Genomic DNA, 24,926 nt, shown 5'->3' with positions numbered 1-24,926 from the left:
TATTTGGGCAAAAATCTGTCATTGTAATTTCTTACTAAGGAGGCTGAGAGAAGGTATTGTTGGAGCATGCACCTAGTAAACCTCAGGCATTAGTGATCACTGCTGGAACGTTTGCATAGTGCCTCCAACTGCACCACTTCTGCAAACATCTTACTGCTGCCCCCAAGATGTTTGCTTATCCCTGACCAATTGATATGCTCGTTATGTGTTTTTCATGGTACAGGAGCCCTGAAGCCATCGGGTTCCACACAAGAATCAATTATCTCTCTCTGTACTTCCCATTATAGCCCTCAATACTGTTTAAGCCAGATACTTATCCAGCTTTTTAAAAATGTCTCTGTGGACACAGCATGAACTGCACCTTATTCCACATATCCACCTTACTGCAGTTTGCACTGGACAGTCTAAACTTTCAAGCTCCATGTTCAAAATATTAAATACCAGCAGTGATGAAATTAAGTGAAAGCAACAAATGCTTCAAATAAATAATTTAGCTGATTCTTGAATATTGAAGTCTTCGCTGGCAGTTAGAAAGTGTTACTAAGAAAATAATAAAATAACAAGTATTTTAAAAAATCCCTGTGAAAGTTGTGGGAATACAGCCAAAACCAAGATGGTCAGTAGGATAACTAACTTTCAACTGCTGCCTAAACATCAAGGTCACTCACCTAACGAAGTTAAAATTTAAAATAATTTTATAGAAATGTGTACTCATTTTATATTGGTCAATTCTACTTACCATGATGGACTCTGCTAACTTTCCTTTTGTATTTGTCATTTTGCACTTTGATCAATTCACTCTCCCCATCTTCCTATGCCATTTTAGCTTTTACAGTACTTTGTTTGACAGCAGCTTCAAACCTGCAATACCGATAACGAAGTGTTTTCAGTGAGGTGCATTGTTTACTTATGGCACTGCAAGCCAAAAAGTGGGATTTTTTTCAAAGTCTGGTTAGGCTGTAAACAGCCCATCCCTCAAACAAGTGGCCTTGGCTCTTAGCCTGTAAATTCTGAGCAGTTGATGCATTTTCTTAAAGGAATACCTAGACCAAGCTGCTTTTATAAAAAAAAAGTGCCTGACTTTTGATTGCTGCTATTTATGTTGTTTCAAAGGTTAGGTGCAGAGGCATAATGTGCTGCCAAAAACTATGGCCTGGAATTTGCGGTCAGCAGTGAAGCGACGGCAGTCGCTGTTGACCTTGAAGAAAGCTGCCCACAAAGATCTAGTGATCTCTGAGGTGTGAATTTCAGCTCTCCCGACCTTTGTTTGAGTCTGGTGCCAAATCAAACGACTCCTAAGCATCCAGCAGCAGTGATGTTACCAAGCTGGCTAAGTAGCCAATCACATTGAAGAATTTTCACAGACAGCAAACCAGGAAGTAAAATGCACAGATTCTAATTTACTTTCTATAAATTTTTACAGAGAGCAAAATAAAGATTGGGACATAAAGATGATTAAGGTAGTAGCTGAAATATCAAACTTTAAAAAATAATTATATTTAAAAACTTGTAATTCTTAATTCTATTAATGGAAAAATTTGACATTCCACAAATATAAAATTAATTTTTCAGGACCTGAATGGTTGTTCAGTTAGTACACCATTAAAAACCCAGTTACACCTTTCAACAAGGCTTAAACTTTTAGGGGGGTTTTAACACTGATATTCCATCGTAAAAGGGGAAATTTTCGTCCTTGTATGTGATTTCAATTGATTGCTGGCTGTGGGGAGTTTCACAGTGCAGCCTGTGTCTGAGCAGTGAATGACCGACTACAACTTCAGGATTTCCATATTTATCTGCGCATGCGCTAAATCCTGAAGTTGCCGTCAGTTTCAGAGGGGTGCCGGCGAACGCTGACAGTTTTGCCATCATTACCACCACAAAATCCAGGCCTTTGTTTCCCGCATCCTTGCTGCTCCGTAAAAGCAGTGAAAAGCATGGAGCCAAGGCTGATCGATGAAGTGTCCTGTTTTTGGGCCTGAATCTCAAAGCTTTGTGTTGGAGATTGTGGGCAGCTACTGCATACTGAGTTTATATTCAACTGGATGTAGTTTACAAATGGTTGTTTGAGGATAAGATCACTATATGGCCAGATTTCCAGTAATTCTTTTCTATTTTTCTTAACTTGGGAATGTTCCATTAAGGGTGCAATTTAATTGCCTTTTGGTGTCCGTGCAAAGTGACTTTGAACCTGCATATATAGAAAAAGTGACATTATAATTCTGGTGTCGGGTCCCAGTCTAAACATACTAGAGCTAACTGATGTGAGATTTCCTAGGAGAGGCCAACTTGTACTGCTTTGAGTTCCCACAGGTTTCATTATACCTCCTTACTGGTATGAAGCTGTATTTTAAGTACCCCAAGCACCCTGTTGGACCACCTGCGAACTTTAACGCTCGGCATGGAATCTTATTAACACGAGGAGAAATTTGGTGCTCTTGCCTACGTGCTCCTAACATTAATTTTAGCTGCTGCTGAGAACTGTCTGTAGATGTGCTTTGCTTGTGCACAGAGTTCCATTGTCAATGTGTTTGTCAAAATGAGGTTGGTCTTCAGTGTAATTGCAACTATAGTTGAACATTGACTAAGAAATAATTCTGAATGTCTGTCTACTTTACTAAAGATAGAAACATAGAAGATAGGAGTAGGCCATTCGGCCCCTCGAGCCTGCTCCACCATTTAATGAGATCATGGCTGATCATCCAAATTCAGTACCCTGTCCCTGCTTTCTCCCCATATCCCTTGATCCCTTTAGCCTTAAGAAATATATCTAACTCCTTCTTGAATATATTTAATGAATTGGCCTCAACTGCCTTTTGTGGTAGAGAATTCCACAGGTTCACCACTCTCTGGGTGAAGAAATTCCTCCTCATCTCTGTCCTAAATGGCTTACCCCTTATCTTTAGACTGTGACCCCTGGTTCTGGACTCCCCCGCCATCGGAAACATCCTTCCTGCATCTAGTCTGTCTAGTCCTGTTAGAATTTTATAAGTTTCAATGAGATCCCCCCTCATTCTTCTAAACTCTAGCGAATATAAGCCCAATCGACCCAATCTCTCCTCGTACGTCATTCCTGCGATCCCAGGTGTCAGTCTGGTGAATCTTCGCTGCACTCCCTCCATGGCAAGAACATCCTTCCTCAGATAAGGTGACCAAAACTGCACACACTACTCGAGGTGTGGTCTCACCAAGGCCCTGTACAACTGCAGCAAGACATCCTTGCTCCTGTGCTCGAATCCTCTCACTACGAAGGCCAACATACTATTTGCCTTCTTAACCGCCTGCTGCACCTGCATGCTTACCTTCAGCGACTGGTGCACAAGGACACCCAGGTCTCGTTGCACTTCCCCTTCTCCCAACCTGTTGCCATTCGGATAATAATCTGCCTTCCTGTTTTTGCCACCAAAGTGGATAACCTCGCATTTATCCACATTGGGCAGATGCAGTATAATCATCCAACCTGTCCAAATCATACTGGAGTTTCTCTGCATCCTCCTCACAGCACACACGCCCACCCAGCTTTGTGTCGTCTGCAAACTTGGAGATATTACATCTAGTTCCCTCGTCTAGATCATCATTAATATATATAGTGACTAGCTGGGGTCCTAGCACCAATCCCTGCGGTACCCACTAGTCACTGCCTGCCACTCGGTGGGGGGGGGGGGAGGAAAGAACTGTTTATTCCAACTCTTTGCTTTCTGTCTGCCAACCAGTTTTCTATCCAAGTCAGTACCTTACCCCCAATCCCATGTGCTTTAACTTTACACGCTAATCTCTTATATGGGACCTTATCAAAAGCCTTCTGAAAGTCCAAATACACCACATCCACTGGTTCTCCCATGTCTATTCTACCAGTTACATCCTCAAAAAATTCCAGTAGATTAGTCGAGCACTATTTACCTTTTGTAAAGCCATGTTGACTTTGTCCGATCCTGTCACTGTTTTCCAAGTACTCTGCTATTGCATCGTTTATAATGGACTCTAGCATTTTCCCCACTACCGATGTCAGGTCTATAATTCCCCGTTTTCTCTCTACCACCTTTTTTGAATAGTGGGGTTACATTAGCAACCCTCCAATCCATGGGAACTGTTCCAGAGTCTATAGAATTTTGGACGATGACCGGCAATGCATCTACTATTTCTAGGGCCACTTCCTTAAGTACCCTAGGATGTAGATCATCAGGCCCTGGGTATTTATCGGCCTTCAATCCCATCAATTTCCCTAACACCATTTCCCTACAAATACTGATTTCATTCAGTTCCTCCCCCTCATTAGACCCTATATTCCCTGACATCTGTGGGAGGTTATTTGTGTCCTCCTTTGTGAAGACAGAACCAAAGTATGTATTTAATTGGTCTGCCATTTCTTTGTTCCCCATTATAAATTCCCCTGATTCTCACTGCAAGGGACCTACGCTTGACTTCACCAATCTTTTTCTCTTCACATATCTATAGAAGCTTTTACAGTCAGTTTTTATGTTCCCTGCCAGCTTACTCTCATACTCTTTTGTCCCCCCCTCTTAATTAATCCCTTTGTCCTCCTTTGCTGAATCCTAAACTGCTCCCAATTCTCAGGTTTGCTGCTTTTTCTGGCCAATTTATATGTCCTCTCCTTGGATCTTAAGCTATCCCTAATTTCCCTTGTTAGCCACGGTTGAGTCACCTTTTGTTTTATTTTTATGCCAAACCGGGATGAACAAATTCTGTAGTTCATCCATGCGATCTTTAAATGTTTGCCATTGCCTATCCACCGTCAACCCTTTAAGTAACGCAAGATAAGAAGTAAAATAGGACAAATATGCGTAACCATACATTGTTTTTGTATGAATACATTTTCAGGCTACAGTTTCAATCTGAAAATGCTGCTGCATTTTGACGAGGTTCGCTGAAATCTGGACTAGGCTGAATGAGCCATTCCTGAAAGAAATAACTTTAAGCACAAGTGTAAAACCTAGATGGGGTGAATATGCTGTAACTGTGCTGCTGTAGTAAAAGTAGATGTACAGCAAAATGGTGCGTGGGAGGGATTAAAAATTAGGCCAAGTTGACTTACTGGCCTGAGGTCGCTCCGTTCTCCCAACCCCTCTCGTTTTATGTGAAACCTTTTCACCAGTCCAAAAATGGAAATTCTTTGTCTTGGTGCATATTTGTCAATATGGTGACAAATAATTCAATATATTAGTATTTGTCTGTGGTGCAATCTAGCCACAAAATGCTATTTTGTGAAGAGCATAATTTTTGCTGATTTAATTATTTATTTTGAGTAAAGGCAATATTAACTTGTCAATGTTACTTTTTTTACTGAAGGCATTCTTATTGAAAGTATGGCAGCATATGTACTCAGTAAGGGTTTCACACTTCACATTCAGAGGAACATCTTTATTTTAATAGGAGATTTGATTTATATCAATTTAGTTTCACATATCTGGTAGCTGTAGGACATCATTATTCACTAAAATGTTTGTAAAGACAAAACTAATGGTCAACTTTTAATGAGCTGTTTCTGTTTCTTCCACCTTCCCCCACACGATTTATGTTTAATGCCATGATATGATCTGAAGTTAGCATTGGTTTCAGATTGTCAGCTTTTTTTTCATGGCAAATAGTTATAATGGGGCAGGAGCTTGTGGTCAGCGGCGAGCGAACGGCGTTCGTCGTTCATTGCACTTGCACTTGCCCACAGACTTTCTGCGGGCTTTTACACTGCAATTTGCGGTTATCAGACAGTTAAAACAACGCAGCTCCCTCTACAAGGGATCTGGGACCTGTGTGAATAGGGAAAGCATTGGCGTGTCTCCTCAACCAATCAGATTTGAAGAATCCTTATTGAGACATGAGTCTGAATCAGGAAATGCAAGTTAGAATATTTAATTCAATGCCAAATCATGTACAGAAAGCGAAATAAAGAGAAGGAAAGAAAGATGTGATTAAAAGCGTGATAAGCGGCAAAGTCAAAGTTTTAAAAAAAAAATCATTTTAATTAATTTTTAAAAATCTCCAACAATAATTAAAATCTGAAGGAATGAGACTCCACACTTGTAAAAGTTAATTTTCAGTGTCAGAGAGGTGGTTTGGCAGTAATTATGACTTAACACGCCGTTAGAAAATCACTTGCACTTGAATGGACAAGCTTTAACTTTTTCTGTCATGTTTACTGGGTAAGTACTACAACTTCACGCCCTTCATGTAATTGCATACCGAGTCTCTCGGCGAGTCACTGGTGTAGCGAAGCTTGTGGAGGAGCAGGGCAACTCCGACAGCAACATCCTGATTTCTGCATTAACTGTGCAGGTGCCAGAATTTACTGTCCGATTTACTCCTTAATAACAGTGAGCACCATTAGTCTCACCATTATTCTTACTGCAACATCTGGGCCATTGCTTTAAGTTACTTGGATCCAGGGTCACTTAAAGCATCACTGCCTTTTTATTAATTTTTCTTTCACTCTTTTTTCCACTTTCTTAGATTATCTTTTATGCCACGTACAAACCCTTGGCTGAGTAGATCCGCAATTTTCAGCCATGCTGTGTGTGCTAGGAAATACACAAGTGTCTTGGAGTGTTGGCCTCTGAATGTCCCTCACCTCCTTCCAGTGGGGAAAAGTACTTGGCCTCTTCTTGATGCTGGGTAGCACAAGATTGGTCATTTGTGTTGTAATACTCCATTGCACAGCCATGGTTACTTACTGGCTAAAAGAGCACATGTGCAAATTCACAAAGGTGCTTAATTGAACTAGCAGATTTAGGATCACATAAGGGAAACCAGTCCCGTGGAACTATGCAAGTGAATGACTGACTGACTGACTGGAAATCAAATTAAGACGAAAAAAAACAGACTACCAATATAATACAGGAAACTTTGTGTTATCCGGAGGCTAAATGTCCGGCAAGCTCGAGCCACCGGCAAAAATCGGGAGCCGTTTTATTAGGTTTTTTTTCTTCTCGTGGCTTTTTTTTTCAACAGTCAGGCTCTGCAAAGTCTCTGTAGCTTAGCAACAGCTTCAGAGAGACGTTTCCAAGGTACGGGCCGACTGTTTAGAATCTGTTGCTAAGCAACAGTGTTTGTTGTCAGATACGGAGATGAAAAGCTCCGTATGCTTCAACATTAATGCTGGTGTGTCCGGCAGTTTTGAGGGAATGGCAACAGCTCGGTCCTGTCGGTGCCAGATAGCACAAAGTTTCCTGTAGATGAAATTTGTGTTCTGCAATGTTTGGATCTGCCCTCGATATTCTTTTGGTTCAACCTCACTCGTTTCTCTCGTAAGCGTACCCTAAGAGTCAGATTTTACCTTTACTGCCCAATAACTGGCAATGCAATATCACGATCAGGGGGTCAGAATGAAACTCCTAGTTATGCAAATTAACTATTGCAATCTCTCATCCTCCCACGTGCATTTATCCTATCTTCTGAAGGACTAACTGATGAACGCTACTGAGACGAGGTCAATTTTAACGTGGGTTTATTTCGCATGTAATATTCAAATGTACAGTAACACTTATGGTGAATTTTGATCTATTTCATAATGCTCCTCTAAACTTAGAAAATAAAAACACCGTTAAGTCCACTTTTTTGACCAGTTCTCTGAAACTAGTTGACACTAAACTTAAGGGAGTTCCCATCTTTTGTGCCTGACTCCCACTCCTAATTCCTGCAGACTCTGTGCCAATTTGTTCTAGTTAGACAAGAAACCAAATAATCTGACCTCCTCTATCTGGACGATAGCACAATACTGCAGATACTGGATATCCAAAATAACAACAGAAAATGCTGGAAAAACTCAGCAGGCCAGGCAACATCCTCCCAGCCTGGCCTCTTAATCTATTTCATTTCCTGTGCTTTTCCAGTCTTGACAAAGGGTTTGCCCCGAAACGTTGACTCTATTCTCTCTCCACGGATGTTGCCCGGCCTGCTGAGTGTTTCCAGCGTTTTCTGTTGTTATTTCCTTCTATCTGGAGATTGGTCAGTTGAGCTCTCAGTTAAACTGGTGACAATCCTCCTAGGTGGGGTCTTCCCTGGCAGCTGCTCCTGCTGGGCTCATTTAAATTTTCTCTCTGGATTGTGTTAACGTACCGCATTGTCTCAAATTGATGTGATATGCAATAAACATGAGCTTGGGCAGATGCTTTGGCTGATACTAATTTGCATCCCCAGAACGTGTGTTCTGTGGATTTAATCTCTTGTGAGCTAAATTTAATTAAAAGCAACATCATAATATAAACTACCTGAAATTCCTCCTAGGCCAAATAGTCAAAAATCCCAAAATGTGATGCACTCAGTTCATTCTTAAATCGGTCATATATACGTATTTCCATACTTCTGATGTAGGAGATTGGAGTCCAAAAGTAAGGCAGTGATGTTTTAGTCATACAGAACCTTGGTCAGATCCCATCTGTCGTACTGCGATCAATTTACAGCAGGAAAGATATATTGGTTTTGGAGGGGTGCAGCACAGATTCACCAGAATGGTACCAGGGCTTAAAGGGTTAAATCATGAGGACAGGTTGCATAAACTTGGCATTTATTCCCTTGAGTTTAGAAGGTTGAGGGATGATCTAATGGAGGTCTATAAAATGATAGTGATTCGATAGGGTAGGTACAGAAAAACGATTTCCTCTGCTGGGGGAATCCAGAACAAGAGGGGGTAATCTTAAAATTATAGCTAGGCCATTTATGAGTGAAAACAGGAAACGCCTTTTCTCATTAGTCGAAATCTAGAACTCTTCTCTAAATGACTGGATGCTGGGTCAATTGAAATTTTCAAGACCAATCAATAGATTTTTGTTAGGTAAGAGTATCGAGATGTTTGGAGTTGTGGTGCAGATCAACCATGATAGACTTGTTAGCAAAATTGAAGCCCATGGGATTAAAAGGACAGTGGCAGTGTGATTACAAAATTGGCTAAGGAACAGAAAGCAGAGAGTAGTGGTGAATGGCTTTGTCAGACTGGGGGGATGTATACAGTGGTGTTCCCAGGGGTTGGTATTAGGACCACTGTTCTTTTTGACATGTATTAATGATCTGGACTTGGGTATACAGGGCATAATTTCAAAGTTTGCAGATGATCGAAACTCGGAAATGTAGTAAAAAATCAGGAGGATAGTGACAGACTTCAGGAGGACGTAGACAGCCTGGTAAAATGGGCAGACACATGCCAGATGAAATGTAATGCAGAGAAGTGTGAAGTGATACATTTTGGTTGGAAGAATGAGGAGAAGCAATATAAACTAAATGGTACAATTTTAAAGGGGGTGCAGGAACAGAGACTTGTGGGTGTATGTACACAAATCTTTGAAGGTGACGGGACAAGTTGAGACAGCTATTTTAAAAAGCATAAAAACAAGAAATAGGAGCAGGAATAGGCCACTTGGCCCCTTGAGCCTGCTCTGCCATTCAATAAGATCATGGCTGATCTTGGGCTCAAAACCACTTTTTTTTTTTTTAATTCATTGATGGGATGTGGGCGTCGCTGGCTAGGCCTACATTTAGTGCCCATCCCTAATTGCCCTTGAGAAGATGGTGGTGAGCCGCCTTCTTGAACCGCTGCAGTCCATATGGTGTAGGTACACTCTCAATGCTGTTAGGAAGGGTGTTCCAGGATTTTGGCCCAGCGACAGTGAAGGAACGGCGATACAGGTCCAAGTCAGGATGGTGTGTGGCTTGGAGGGGAACTTGTAGGTGGTGATGTTCCCATGTGTCTGCTGCCCTTGTCCTTCTAAGTGGTAGAGGTCGCGGGTTTGGAAGGTGCTTTTGAAGGAGCTTTGGCGAGTTGCTGCAGTGCATCTTGTAGATGGTACACAGTGCGCCGGTGGTGGAGGGAGTGCCAATCAAGCGGGCTGCTTTATCCTGAATGGTGTCGAGCTTCTTGAGTGTTGTTGGAGCTGCACTCATCCAGGCAAGTGGAGAGTATTCCATCACACTCCTGACTTGTGCCTTGTAGATGATGGAAAGGCTTTGGGGAGTCAGGAGGTGAGACACTCGCCGCAGAATTCCCAGCCTCTGGCCTGCTCTTGTAGCCACAGTATTTATATGGCTGGTCCAGTTCAGTTTCTGATCAATGGTAACCCCCAGGATATTGATAGTGGGGGATTCAGCCTGCTCCCCATAACCCTTCACTCCCTTATCTTGCAAAAATCTGTCTCTCTCCACCTTAAATGTATTTAATGACCCAGCCTCCACAGCTCTCTGGGGCAGAGAATTCCACAAATTTACGACCCTCAGAGAAGAAGTTCCTCCTCATCTCAGTTCTAAAAGGGCGACCCTTTATTCTAAAACTGTGCCCCCGTGCTCTAGATTTCCCCACGAGGGGAAACATCCTCTCTGCATCTACCCTGTCGAACCCCCTCAGTATCTTGTATGTTTCAATAAGATCACCTCTCATTCTTCTAAATTCCAATGAGTATAGGCCCAGCCTGCTCAACCTTTCCTCATAAGTCAACCCCCTCATCTCTGGAATTAACCTAGTGAATCGTCTCTGAACTGCCTCTAATGCCAGAATATCCTTCCTTAAATAAGGAGACCAAAACTGTACGTGGTACTCAAGGTGTGGTCTCACCAATACCCTGTACAATTGTAGCAGGACTTCCCTACTTTTATACTCCAACCCCTTTGAAATAAAGGCCAACATTCCATTTGCCTTTTTGATTACTTGCTGTACCTGCATGCTAACTTTTTGTGTTTCATGCACAAGAACCCCCAGGTCCCTCTGAACTGTAGCATTTTGTAATCTCTCTCCATTTAAATAATACAGTAATTTGCTTTTTTATTTTTCCTGCCAAAGTGTATAACCTCGCACTTTCCCACATTATACTCCAACTGCCAAATGTTTGCCCACTCACTTAGCCTGTCTATATTCCTTTTGCAGATTCTTTGAGTCCTCTGCTCAACTTGCTTTCCCATCCATCTTTGTATCATCTGCAAACTTGGCTACATTACACTCAGTCCCTTCACCCAAGTCATTAATGTAGATTGTAAATAGTTGAGGCCCGAGCACCGATCCCTGTGGCACCCCACTAGTTACCTTTTGCCAACCGGAAAATGACCCATTTATCCCTACTCTCTGCTTTCTGTTAGTTAGCCAGTTCTCTATCCATGCTAATATATTGCCCCAATTCCATGAGCTTTTATGCAGTAACCTTTTATGTGGCACCTTATCGAATGCCTTCTGGAAATCCAAATGCACCACATCCACTGGTTCACCTTTGTCCACCCTGCTCGTTACCACCTCAAACTCCAGCAAATTTGTTAGATGATTTCCCTTTCATAAATCCATGCTGACTCTGCTTGACTGCATTATGATTTTCCAAATGCCCTGCTACTGCTTCCTTAATGAAGGACTCCAGCATTTTCCCAATGACAGATGTTATGACAACTGGTCTATAGTTTCCTGCTTTTTGTCTCCCTCCTTTCTTAAATAGGGGTGTTACATTTGCAGTTTTCCAATCTGCTGGGACACCTCCAGAGTCCAGGGAATTTTGGTATATTACAACCAATGCATCCACTATCTCTACAGCCACTTCTTTTAAGACCCTGGGATGGAGGCCATCTGGCCCCGTTATTTTACCAAGTACTATTTCCTTAGGTGATAGTGATTGTCTTTAGTTCCCCCCTCCCTGTGGCCCCTTGATTATCCATTATTGGGATGTTGTTAGTGTCTTCTACCGTGAAGACAGATACAAAATATTTGTTCAGAGTCTCTGCCATTTCCCCATTCCCCATTATTAATTCCCCAGTCTCTCCCTCTAAGGGACCAACGTTTACTTTAGCTACCCTCTTCCTTTTTATATACATGTAGAAGCTCTTACTACAGGAAACTTTGGTTTATCCGGAGGTTGTATGTCCGGACACTTCGATCTAACGGCAGAAATCAGCAGCTGTTTTGGTTAGGTTTTTTTTCTTCTAGCATTTTTTTTTTAACAGTCAGGCTCTGGAAAGCGTCTCTGTAGCTTAGCAACAGCTTCAGAGATGCTTCCAAGGTACGGGCCGAGTGTTTACAAGCTGTTGCTAAGCAACAGTGTTTGTTGTCAGATACGGAGATGAAAACCTCCGTATCCTTCAACATTAGCGCTGGTCTATCCGGAAGTTTTGATAGATCGGCAGCAGCTCGGTCCCGTCGGTGCCGGATATCGCGAAGTTTCCTGTATCTGTTTTAATGTTTCTTGCCAGTTTACTCTCATAATTCATTTTTTTTTAGTCATCCAGCGCTCCCACCAATCTTGGCAACATTGTATGCCTTCGTTTTCAATTTGATACCATCCATTACTTCCTTAGTTACTCACGGATGGTGCTCCCTTCTCTTAAAATCTTTCAAATGGGATCCTTAGCTTTATTAATAGAGGCATAGAGTACAAAAGCAAGAAAGTTATGCAAAACCTGGTTAGGCCTCAGCTGGAGTATTGTGTTCAATTCTGGGCACCATGCTTTAGGAAAGATGTCAAGGCCTTGAAGAGGATACAGAAGAGATTTGCTAGAATTTACCAGGGATGAAGGACTTCAATTATGTGCAGAAGCTAGGATTGTTCTCTTTTGGAGCAGGAAAGGTTAAGAAGTGATTTGCTAGAGGTGTTCAAAATCATGAATGGTTTTGATAGAGTAAATGAGGAGAAACTGTTTCCAGTGGTAGAAGGGTCAGTGACCAGAGGACACAGATTGAAGGTGATTGGCAAAAGAACAAGCGGCGACGTGAGGAAATATTTTTTTTCTCACAGCGAGTTCTTATGATCTGGAATGCACTGCCTGAAAGGGAGGTGGAAGCAAATTCAATAGCAACTTTCAAAAGGTAATTGGATAAGTACTTGAAGGGAAAAATTTGCAGGGCTATGGGTAAAGAGCGGGAGACTGGGACGAGTTGGATAGCTCTACTAAAGAGCTGTCACCGGCACGATGGCCGCCTTCTGTGCTGTATCATTCTATGATTTTTATGATTCTATGAATTGAATGGGGGCTGAATGGCCAGCTACTGTTCCTGTATTCATGTTGTAGAACTCTTCAAGAAGTGGTTCTGCCCTATTGCTTAAGGGTTATAGTGCTTTGGAGCATGCACTGTGTACATTTTGAGGGGGACTCCATAGACATCAATGTTATATTTTTGTGTCTTTGAAAACATTTTTATGATATTATTTTGGCTATTGTATTTTAAAACATCTTGTAGATTAATTGCAACTCCCTAAACCTTTGACAGTACACCTGTATCTATCTTGCCAAGCAGTCTGCGAAGGGTTTCGGTAATGCACCCAACAAGCCCTGTTTGGCAATTACTGTTGGTTGCTCTACTATCTTATGCCCCCATAAGAATTCCCTTCAGTCCTCAAATGCAGTGGAGCCTCATAATATAATTTGTTTAAAGTTTAAAATAAGGAGCTAATTTATTATATAAATATTGAACAATTGAATAGTCTGTGATATATAGTTATATTTACAGTAGAGCGTATTTTATATATCTCCTTGATTTAGTATTGCTGCTCTACGAATTAATCTTTTATCACTGAGTTTTAAATATATTGTATTTCTCTACATTTCAGCAATATCAACCTTGTTAGTTCTTTTCAAATTATCTTTTGGATGCTTTTCTGACTCCAACTGCCTTCCTTTAAGAGGACCGTTTAAAAACAAATTCATAGAAACATAGAAGATAGGAGCAGGAGTAGGCCATTCGGCCCCTCGAGCCTTCTCCGCCATTCAATGAGATCATGGCTGATCATCCAAATTCAGTACCCTGTCCCTGCCTTCTCCCCATATCCCTTGATCCCTTTAGCCTTAAGAAATATATCTAACTCCTTCTTGAATATATTTAATGAATTGGCCTCAACTGCCTTCTGTGGTAGAGAATTCCACAGGTTCACCACTCTCTGGGTGAAGAAATTCCTCCTCCTCTCTGTCCTAAGTGGCTTACCCCTTATCCTTATTCCCTCTTGTATTTTGGAGACAAGTCACCAGGACATCTGTATTTTGGATAGCTGACCTCTCAGATTCAAATGGAAAAGGACGATCACTCAAATATAAACTTAACTAATCCTGAATTCTATATATATTTGAAAGTTGTGTTCGAATCCCTCAAACACGTTACCAGGGAGACTGCAACAACAAATCTCAACGTTAACATTGGACAAAATATAATTTTTTTTTGTCACACATGCATTTTAAAGTTGCGATTTGTGACTTTGCTTCTTAGACATTGCACTTTACCCAATGGCGGAGAAAGGTCCATACAGGATAACCAGGCTTACATGGTCAAGCCTGCCGGTGGCCAGAAAACACTGTCGTCTCTGTCTTGTATTTTTATTGTCACAGGCACAGGGAACCGCTCTGCCTTCAGAGTCACCAGTGAGAATCATTTTTTATGGTTGGTCTCTGAGCCTCTGGAAGCAGAAACACTGCATTGTTTGCTTTACTATGTTGCCACCAAAGTTGCGCTGCCATCAGCGGCAGAATAGTAGAATAAGTGTGGTGTTTGAAGTACAGAATATTGTTTTACGTTACAGTTGTTGCAACTTGATATGACATGCGTTGCCAACACTGCACAGAGAGTTCTGCAGCTGCTTTCACACCTCAGCTATGTTTCCTCTGAAAATAAATGAATAATGCACAACTTTAACAACTGACCATTAATTAAAAGTTATGCAATTGGCCTTTATGTTGAAGTCTTAGTAAAACAACTCGCTGTATCTGTTTTCTTCTTCTTAGGTAGTCCCTTGGAGCCGAGGGTATCTGTTCTAGTCATTGATACAATGGCAACAACTTTTACCTGTGATGCAAAAATCTAAGCACATTCAGTAATAGCATAGTGTCTCCAGTGAATATATCTATTTCCAAGTTAACCTTTTTGTGCACCATGCAGTTTGCCCATGGCTGTTAGAAAAGTTCTATACTTTTTAAAAATGCTATCAAGTAACATTTATGCAAACTTTCTGTTGCTTAATTGTTAAATCGAGGCCCTGTCTGCCCCCTCAGTGTCATGGGATCTTTTACATCGACCGATTAGGGGTCCTGGCCAATATTTATCCTTCAACCAACAGCACTAAAAAAGCAGATTATCCGGTCATTATCACATATTGTTCTGGGACTCGCTGTGCCCAAGCTGGCTGCCGCGTTTCCTACATTAAAACAGCGATTACACTTCAAAAATACTTAATTGGCTGTAAAGTGCTTTGGGACGTCCGATGGTTGTGAATGGTGCTATATAAATGCAAGTCTTTTCTTTATTCTTTAAACTCTTCCATGCTGTCTGTTTATATATAGTTTAAAACCTTTTTTTAAACACAGTTCCTTAATAATGCACATCAAAAAAAAAAGCTTATGACAGATACCGAGGGCCTCAATACTGCAGAAACCCTAGAGGAGTATAGAAAGTGCAGGAGTGAAATTAAAAAGGAAATTAGGAAAGCAAAAAGAGGGCATGAAAAAATATTGGCAAATAAAATCAAGGAAAACCCAAAGATGTTTTATAAATACATTAAGAGCAAGAGGATAACTAAAGCAAGAGTAGGGCCTATTAGGCACCATAAAGGTAGCCTGTGTGGAGGCGGAAGACATGGGTATAGTTCTTAATGAATACTTTGCGTCTGTTTTCACAATAGAGGGGGACAATACAGACATTGCAATCAGGGAGGAGGAGTGTGAAATATTAGATGAAATAAACTTGGTGAAAGAGGAATTATTAAGCGGTTTAGCATCTTTGAAAGTGGATAAATCCCCAGGCCCAGATGAAATGTATCCCAGACTGTTAAGAGAAGTAAGAGAGGAAATAGCAGAGGCTCCGACCATCATTTTCCAATCTTCTCTGGCTACAGGTGTGGTACTGGAGGACTGCTAACATGGTACCGTTGTTTAAAAAGGGAGAATGGGTTAGACTGAGTAATTACAGGTCAGTTAGCCTCACCTCGGTGGGAAAATTATTGGAAAAAATTCTGAGGGACAGGATAAATCTTCATTTAGAAAGACACTGATTAATCAGGGACAGTCAGCATGAATTTGCTAAGGGAAGGTTGTGTCTGACTAACTTGATTGAAATTTTTGAGGAGGTGACCAGGGAGATCGATGAGGGTAGTGCGTTTGATGTAGTCTATATAGATTTTTAGCAAGGCTTTTGATAAGGTCCTGCATGGCAGACTGGTCATGAAAGTAAAAGCCCGTGGGATCCAAGGCAAAGTGGCAAGTTGGATCCAAAATTGGCTCGGGGACAAGAAACAAAGGGTTATGGTCGAAGGATGTTTTTGTGACTGGAAGGCTGTTTCCAGTGGGGTTCTGCAGGGCTCAGTACTGGGTCCTTTGCTTTTTGTGGTATACATCAATAATTTGGACTTGAATGTAGGAAGTATGATTAAGAAGTTTGCAGATGATACAAAAATTTGCTGTGTGGTTGATGATGAAGAAAGCTGTAGACTGCAGGAAGATATCAATGGACTGGTCAGGTGGGCAGAACAGTGGCAAATGGAATTCAATCCGGAGAAGTGTGAAGTAATGCATTTGGGGAGGGCTAACAAGGCAAGGGAATACATAATAACTGGTAGGACACTGAGCAGTGCAGAGGATCAGATGGACCTTGGAGTTCATGTCCACAGATCCCTGAAGGTATCAGGACAGGTAGATAAGGTGGTTAAGAAGGCATATGGAATACTTGCCTTTATTAGCCGAGGCATAGAATATAAGAGCAGGGAGGTTATGCTTGAACTGTATAAAACACTAGTTAGGCCTCAGCTAGAACACTGTGTACAGTTCTGGTCACCACATTACAGGAAAGATGTGATTGCACTAGAGAGGGTACAGAGGAGATTTACGAGGATGTTACCTGTGCTGGGGAATTTTAGCTATGAGGAAAGGTTGGATAGGCTGGGGTGGTTTTCTTGGGAACAGTGGAGGCTGAGGGGAGACCTAATTGAGGTGTATAAAATTATGAGGGGCCTAGATAGAGTTGATAGATAGAACCTATTTCCCTTAGCAGAAGGGCCAATAACCAGGGGACATAGATTTAAAATAATTGGTAGGAGGTGTTTAGATGGGATTTGAGGAGAATTTTTTTTCACCCAGAGGGTGGTGGGGGTCTGGAACTCACTGCCTGAAAGGGTGGTAGAGGCAGAAACCCTCATCACATTTAAAAAGTATTTGGATATGCACTGGAAAGTGGGATTATGGTGGATAACTCTTTGTCAGCCGGCACGGACAAGATGGGCCGAATGGCCTCCTCCTGTGCTGTAAAATTCTGTGATGACCGCACAAAACAAATGACTGGAAGGGTGTTACAGGATTTTATACAAATCCTGTTTAGTAAATAGCAAAATAAACAAGTAAGTGCTAGTGCCATTGGAGCTCCAGACCAATGCCACCTCTTGGGAGTGCACAGTGTCTCGAACTGCTATATTGCTGCATAGCAAGGATGTATGTTTTTTGGCTGTGGAAGTGCTTGCCCTTGTATTCTAGGCAGTCTACTCTTAGCAGATAATTTAAGTTTCTTAATTAAAATTAAGCTGATTTTTTAAGCAGTAAATTACCACTTTACTGTGTTGATGTTGCTTAACTAGAACGGAAACAACTTTGAATTAAGAGTAGACAGTAGGGCAGTGACCAACAAGCCTTCTGTTACCGTATCTCTGAAACTCTCTGCGGTGGAGTTTGAGAATGCCACAGTATTGACTCTTCTGACTTCTTGCTATCTCTCCCCTTGCTGCCTTCCCCTCCAACACAAACAGAAATTTGGGAATTGTGACCACAAGCTCATGTTCCAACGGTTATGTCTTTATATTTATTTCCATTGAAAAGAATTCTCATCTATGATCAGCGATTTAGCTTGGAAGATCTGGTATAAAATTGGACTTGAAATATTTTTTCAATTTAATTGATTTTTTTTTTTTTTAAGTTAGTCATAATTCCTAATGATTGTTGGGTAATATCTATTGGATCTTGGTGCATTCATAAATATCACATTATCATTCTTACTGCCATTTAAAAAAAAAAAAAAAAAAAAAAAAATTCAAATGGGATGAACTACAACTAATTTCATAATCTAAAAATGCACAGAACGGATGATTCAATATATCTAAAATGCTTTGTTTTGCTGAGAATAAAACTTGGCTTGGAATAGTGGAATTTTGAGCATTATCGGTCTAATTTTCCAACATTTCAGTAAAAATCATACTGTATTCTGGAACAAATGTTCAATGTATGTAACCTATCTAATTTCTTTTTTGAACTTTACAGCAAAACCATTCACCTCTACTGTAAAGGAACTGCGGCTACACAGAGATGACTTTGAAATGTTGAAAGTCATTGGCAGAGGAGCGTTTGGTGAGGTGAGCATTCAAACAATATCTTACAGTAATCAAGTGGTTCTTGAAATTCTAGTATGTTTTGGAAATTATCTTCCTTAGGCAGTGATGCACCACCTACATTAAAGTGATTGGCCATTCTCTGCAAAAGCTAGAGTCAAAAACATTGATTGCAGTCATCGCTTTTTCATTTGAATATTATATGCAGTCTGGAATATTGGCTTGTATTGTCAGAAGATGCTCTCTGTAATGGTTTGGGCATTTAATCTTCCATTGTATTCCTACACATTTAGTCTCTTTTTAGAGGCAGATGCTTTCCACCAGTTCTCAACAAGATTAGTTAATTTATGATAACTACTTGGCAGCAATATTCTCTGGGTCAGATTGTGTATTTGAAGAACGTTGCATAACCTCCCTCCCCCTGCTCCATTTCCCAATATCTGGTGACAACTCAAAGCCCAGCTCCTTAGTCTTCAATAAAATAGAGAGCTACACTTATACAATTGACTGTTATATTTCAGCGAACGTCCCGGACTCCTCCATCACTATCCCTGGGTTTGTCCTGTCCCACTGGCAGGACAGACCCATCAGAGGTGGCGGCACAGTGGTATACAGTCGGGAGGAAGTGGCCCTGGGAGTCCTTAACATAGATTCTGGACCACATGAAGTCTCATGGCTTCAGGTCAAGCATGGACAAGGAAACCTCCTGCTGATTCCCACCTCCCTCCCTCCCTCAGCTGATGAATCAGTACCCCTACATGTTGAACACCACTTTGAAGAAGCACGGAGGGTCGCAAGGGTACAATGTTCTCTGGGTGGGGAACTTCAATGTACGTCACCAAGAGTGGCTCTAGCAACACCACTGACTGAGCTGGCCGTGCCTAGAATGACATAGCTGCCAGACTGGGCCTGAGGATGGTGGTGAAAGAACCAATATGAGGGAAAAACCTACTTGATCTCATCCTCGCCAATCTACCTGTCGCAGATGCATCTGTCCAGCATTGGTAGCCGTGACCACTGCACAGTCCTTGTGGCGAAGAAGTCCCGTCTTCACACAGAGAACACCCTCTATCGTGTTGTGTGGCACTACCACCGTACTAAATGGGATGGATTCAGAACAGCTCTAGCAGCTCAAAACTGGGCATCCATGAGGTGCTGTGGGCCATCAGCACAGCGGAATTGTATTCCACCACAATCTGTAACCTCAAGGCCTGGCATATCTCTCACTCTACCATTACCATCAAGCCAGGGGACCAACCCTGGTTCAATAAGGAGTGTAGAAGAGCATGCCAGGAGCAGCACCAGGCATACCTAAAAATGAGGTGCCAACCTGGGGAAGCTGCAACACAGGACTGCATGTATGCTAAACCGCAGAAGCAGCATGCTATTGATAGAGCTAAGTGATCCCAGAACCAATGGATCAGATCAAAGCTCTGCAGTCCTGCCACACCCAGTCGTGAATGGTGGTGGACAGTTAAACAACTAATGGGAGGAGGAGGCTCCATGAACATTCCCATCCTCAATGATGGAGGAGCATCTTGAGCCAGAAGTGCCGAATGGATGATCCATCTCGGTCTCCTCCTGAGGTTCACACCAGTCTTCAACCAATTCGATTCACTCCACGTGATATCAAGAAATGGCTGAGCGCACTGGATACAAGAAAGGCTATGGGCCCCATCAACATCCCGGCTGTTGTGCTTAAGACTTGTACCCCAGAACTAGCTGCGTCTCTAGCCAAGCTGTTCCAGTACTGCTACAACACTGGCATCTACCCGACAAAGTGGAAAACTGCCCAGGTATGTCCTGTCCACAAAAAGCAGGACAAATCCAATCCGGCCAATTACCGTCCCATCAGTCTTCATCGGCAAAGTGATGGAATGTGGCGTCGACAGTGCTATCAAGCGCCACTTACTCACCAATAACCTGCTCACCGATGCTCAGTTTGGGTTCTGCCAGGAACACTCGGCTCCAGACCTCATTACAACCTTGGTCCAAACATGGGTAATAGAGCTGAATTCCAGAGGTGAGGTTAGAGTGACTGCCCTTGACATCAAGGCAACATTTGACCGAGTGTGGCATCAAGGAGCCCTAGTAAAATTGAAGTCAATGGGAATCGGGGGGGAAAACTCCACTGGCTAGAGTCATACCTAGCACAAAGGAAGATGGTTGTCGTTGTTGGTGGCCAATCATCACAGCCCCAGGGCATCACTGCAAGAGTTGGTCAGGGCAGTGTCCTAGGCCCAACCATCATCAGCTGCATCATCAATGACCTTCCTTCCATCATAAGGTCAGACGTGGGGACGCTCGCTGATGATTTCGCAGTGTTCAGTTCCATTCGCAACCCCTTGGATAATGAAGCAGTCCATGCCCGCATGCAGCAAGACCTGGACGACATTCAGGCTTAGGCTGATATGTGGCACAAATGTTAATTGCCACTTAAGTGCCAGGCAATGACTATCTCCACTGCCCCATGACATTCAATGGCATTACCATCGCCAAATCCCCCACCACCAACATCCTGGGGGGTCACCATGACCAGAGACATAACTGGACCAGCCACATAAATACTGTGGCTACAAGAGCAGGTCAGAGGCTAAGTATTCTGCGGCGAGTGTCTCACCACCTGACTCCCCAAAGCCCTTCCACCATCTACAAGGCACGTCAGGAGTATGATGGAATACTCTCCAGTTGCCTGGATGAATGCAGCTCGACACCATCCAGGACAAAGCAGCCCGCTTGATTGGCACCCATCCACCACCTTAAACATTCACTCCCTCCACCACCGGCATGCTGTGGCCGCAGTGTTTACCATCTACAAGATGCACTGCAGCAACTCGCCAAGGCTTCTTTGCCAGCACCTTCAAACCCGCGACCTCTACCACCTAGAAGGACAAGGGCAGCAGGCGACTGGAAACACCATCACCTCTAAGTTCCCCTCCCAAGTCACGCACCATCCTAACTTGGAAACTATATCGTCGTTCCTTCATCAGCGCTGGGCCAAAATCCTGGAGCTCCCTCCCTAGCAGCACTGTTGGGAGTACCTTCACCACAAGGACTGCAGCGGTTCAAGAAGGTAGCTCGTCACTACCTTTTCAAGGGCAACTAGGGATGGGCAATAAATGCTGGCCTTGCCAGTGACCCCCACATCCCAGGAACGAATTTTTAAAAATTCGCCATGTTAACTTACTGACGGTAAGTGAATACATTTTCAAGCCTAATTTCCCAGATTGGATAGCTGTCAATCCTAAACACTGTTAAAATTTGAGCATTTATAAAAATGTAATAAAAGAACACTGCTGCATGGAAAAAATAATGTTTTTTTTGTAAAACTTTTTTCACTCCCAATTTATTTGTTCTGGAATTGGACAAGAACCATTTCTTGGCAGGACTAGCTTAAGTTCAGTATCCTTTAATGCAATTCCTATTTCCTGAAAAGGGGTGTGGGACTAAAAGCCTGTCTGAGAACCAACAGAGTTACATTCCACAATTTGTTAGATTCTTCCTTAATAGGCTTTGTTATGACAAGGGACAGATCAACTGTTTTACTGGCATGTAATGTTGTGCAATTACAGTGAGTAATATGATAGACTATAATTGCTAATATCCATGGACTGTGAACCTTTAGTATAAAGGCTGCATATGGAGTGTTAAGTCATTTTTTTTTGTGCGTCAAAATAATGAGATGGGTTTCAAGTATTCTGTACAGTATACGTGGAAAAACCTCAGCATATCAACACACACATACAAAAAAACCCAAAATAAACAATTGTGTTTCAACTGTTTACAATTGCAATGGCAATTAAGGGGGATGAAATTAAAAATATGATAACCTAGCACAAGTACAGGGTGTATGGTAAATTCTGTCACATAACCACATTGGTACTCAGTCGGCTTTGATGGGAAGCTGCCACTGTACAAAGAATCACAAGTGAAAAGCTGTATCACTCCACTCACTGCTTGATGGCTCGCAACGCCAGACAATTAAAAAAAAAAACTTTAAATCTCATCATGTTGAGAGTATTTAAAGAATATTTGAGAATATTTTAAAAAATGTATTTCTGTATACTATTCACTTGGAAGCACAGCAGTCACCAGAGGAGGTGAAAATAGATTTACTGTACTTTGCCAACCATTCAGAGGGATTATGAAGTACTATCATGTTGTAATCATGCAGCAGTATGTATTCATCTTCTAAGATTTTAACGAGATTTTTTAAATGTACTTTACTATTTTACGGGTGTAACTTAAAGTACTGTAGTAGCTGCTTAATCAAAATTGTTTTAATGGTCTAAAATTGCTGTTAAATGAATATATACAGAAAAGTTACTTGCATGATTGGCACACCAAACCAAATCATGAAGTACTTTCTCATATTTGAATGAATTAGATCTTGTGTTTCTATGTAACCATATCATTTTTTAATACCCAGAGAATTTCAAATTTTATGTTTCAGGGTTCTATCCATGGATAGAAAAAAATCATCATCTAAAATGTTGTCCAATGTATGAACTCTTCATAATATGACTCAAAGTGCAAAAGAACAGGAGAGTGTTGAGTTTAGTTTCACCAGGAGTGATTGGGGCATATTACTGCAATTTTAACTCTATTGTGACTAATTTACTTCATAATATTGAACAGGAGAAAATGAACTTGTTTATTTCGTGCAATGCATGTAGGTTGGTTGGAACAGTAATAGGTTAATTAATTAGTTAACAAGTGCTATGATTAGTTGTTCTCTGGCTGTTTTCTCCTGTGGCATTCAGCCAATTGTGTAAGGCAAGATGGAATGGACCTGTAAAACCCTTGGGCTGTGATCCTGGCAGTTAGGCTGGGGTTGTGCCTGCTCGTGCCTTCCAGGGCTCACCTTACTGTAATATGTGGGGTCAATGGGATAGAATCTCATTTGTATTGGCCCGGGGGATGGGTACATCACGAGTGCCCGCCGACCCTATTCTGGCAGAAAGTCTGGCGGCTGGCTGTCGTCTGGGGAAGGAGTTGTCCCCTCCCCAGAAATTATGTATGCACCTAAACAGAGAGTATTGGTGAACGGTTGTTTATCGGACTGGACAAAGGTACACAGTGGTGTTCTCCAGGGGTTGGTACCAGGACCACTGCTTTTCTTGATGTATGGACTTGGGAATACAGGGCACAATTTCAAAATTTGCTGGTGACATAAAACTTGGAAGTATAGTGAACAGTGAGGCGGATAGTGATAGACTTCAAGAGGACATAGACAGGCTGTTGGAATGGGCGGACACATGGCAGATGAAATTTAATGCAGAAGTGATGCATTTCAGTAGGAAGAATGAGGAGAGGCAATATAAACTAAAGGGTACAATTCTAAAGGGGGTGCAAGAACAGAGATCTGTGGGTATATGTGCACAAATCGTTGAAGGTGGCAGGGCAGGTTGAGAAAGTGGTTAATAAAGCATACGGGATCCTGGGCTTTATAAATAGAGGCATAGAGTACAAAAACAAGGAAGTAATGATGAACCTTTATAAAACACTGATTTGGCCTCAACAAGTGTATTGTGTCCAATTCTGGGCACCGCACTTTAGGAAGGATGTGAAGGCCTTGGAGAGGGTGCAGAAAAGATTTACAAGAATGGTTCCAGTGATGAGGGACTTCAGTTACGTGGATAGACTGGAGAAGCTGGGGTTGTTCTCCTTAGAGCAGAGAAGGTTAAGAGGAGATCTGATAGAGGTGTTCAAAATCATGAGGGGTCTAGAGAGAGTAGATGGAGAGAAACTGTTCCCATTGGTGGAGGGGTTGAGAACCAGAAGACACAGATTTAAGGTGATTGGCAGAAGAACCAAAGGCGACATGAGGAAAATCATTTTAACGCAGCGAGTAGTTATGACCTGGAATGCACTGCCCGAAAGGGTGGTGGAGGCAGATTCAATCGTGGCTTTCAAAAGGGAATTGAATAAGTACCTGAAGGGAAAAAATTTGCAGGGCTACGGGGAAAGGGTGGGGGAGTGGGACTAGCTGAAGTGCTCTTGTCGAGAGCCGGCACGGGCTCAACAGGCCGAATGGCCTCCTCCTGTGCTGTAACGTTTCTGTGATTCTAAGATGTAAGCCCCTAAACAAGGGGGTGCTGCTGAATATATATATATTTTTAATTACTTTGATCTTGGGGTAAAGGCTGCTTTCTTGGCCTGGGCCTATCTCCTTCCCCCCCCAAATTAATTTACTTCCCCCTTTTTGAAGGTCAGCACACCTCCTTTTGAAGGTCAGTACACCTCCTTTGACTTGGCATACGCCGGGTCCCATTACTGCAGTTAGCAAAGAGGGAAGGTGGATGACTAGTGTTATGGCAGTGAGTATAACCTAATATGGCAGAGGGGAGGGGAAAAACAATGAGAAAGCAAAGGGACAGAAGAACTGTAGGAAAGTTTTATAGGAGGGATTAATATAATTAAGATTGCCAAACAGGCAAATTTGAACTGTATGTAAAAGCATTGTGAATAAAATTGTTGAAATGCAAATTGCAATTGGGGGTTATAATGTAATGGCATTAACAAATAGGTAGCTTAGGCTAAGACTAAGAGCCAAGAGCTAAACATTCCTGGTTATAAAATATTCGGGAGGGATAGAACAGGATGAAAGGGAGGAGCAGTGGCAGTGTTAATCAGAGATTTCATTACAGCAGGGATGATGGAAGGGTG

General features: G+C 42.0%; 1 protein-coding gene across 5 annotated transcripts in view; it reads left to right on the top strand.

Moving 5' to 3' along the window:
• Positions 1–24,926, top strand: part of cdc42bpb (CDC42 binding protein kinase beta (DMPK-like)) — a 218,261-nt gene that overhangs the window by 72,464 nt on the left and 120,871 nt on the right. For all 5 annotated transcript variants that reach the window (XM_086003023.1, XM_086003027.1, XM_086003025.1 and 2 more), the window contains exon 2: positions 18,190–18,281. In XM_086003023.1, the coding sequence (XP_085859149.1) occupies positions 18,190–18,281 (92 nt within the window). The remainder of the gene's footprint in view (positions 1–18,189; positions 18,282–24,926) is intronic.

This window comes from Somniosus microcephalus, chromosome 12 (genome assembly GCF_052327205.1).
Source record: "Somniosus microcephalus isolate GS21.2 chromosome 12, FLI_Smic_1.0, whole genome shotgun sequence".
Taxonomy (NCBI): Eukaryota; Metazoa; Chordata; class Chondrichthyes; order Squaliformes; family Somniosidae; genus Somniosus; species Somniosus microcephalus.
This window is presented reverse-complemented; position numbering and strand designations above follow the sequence as displayed.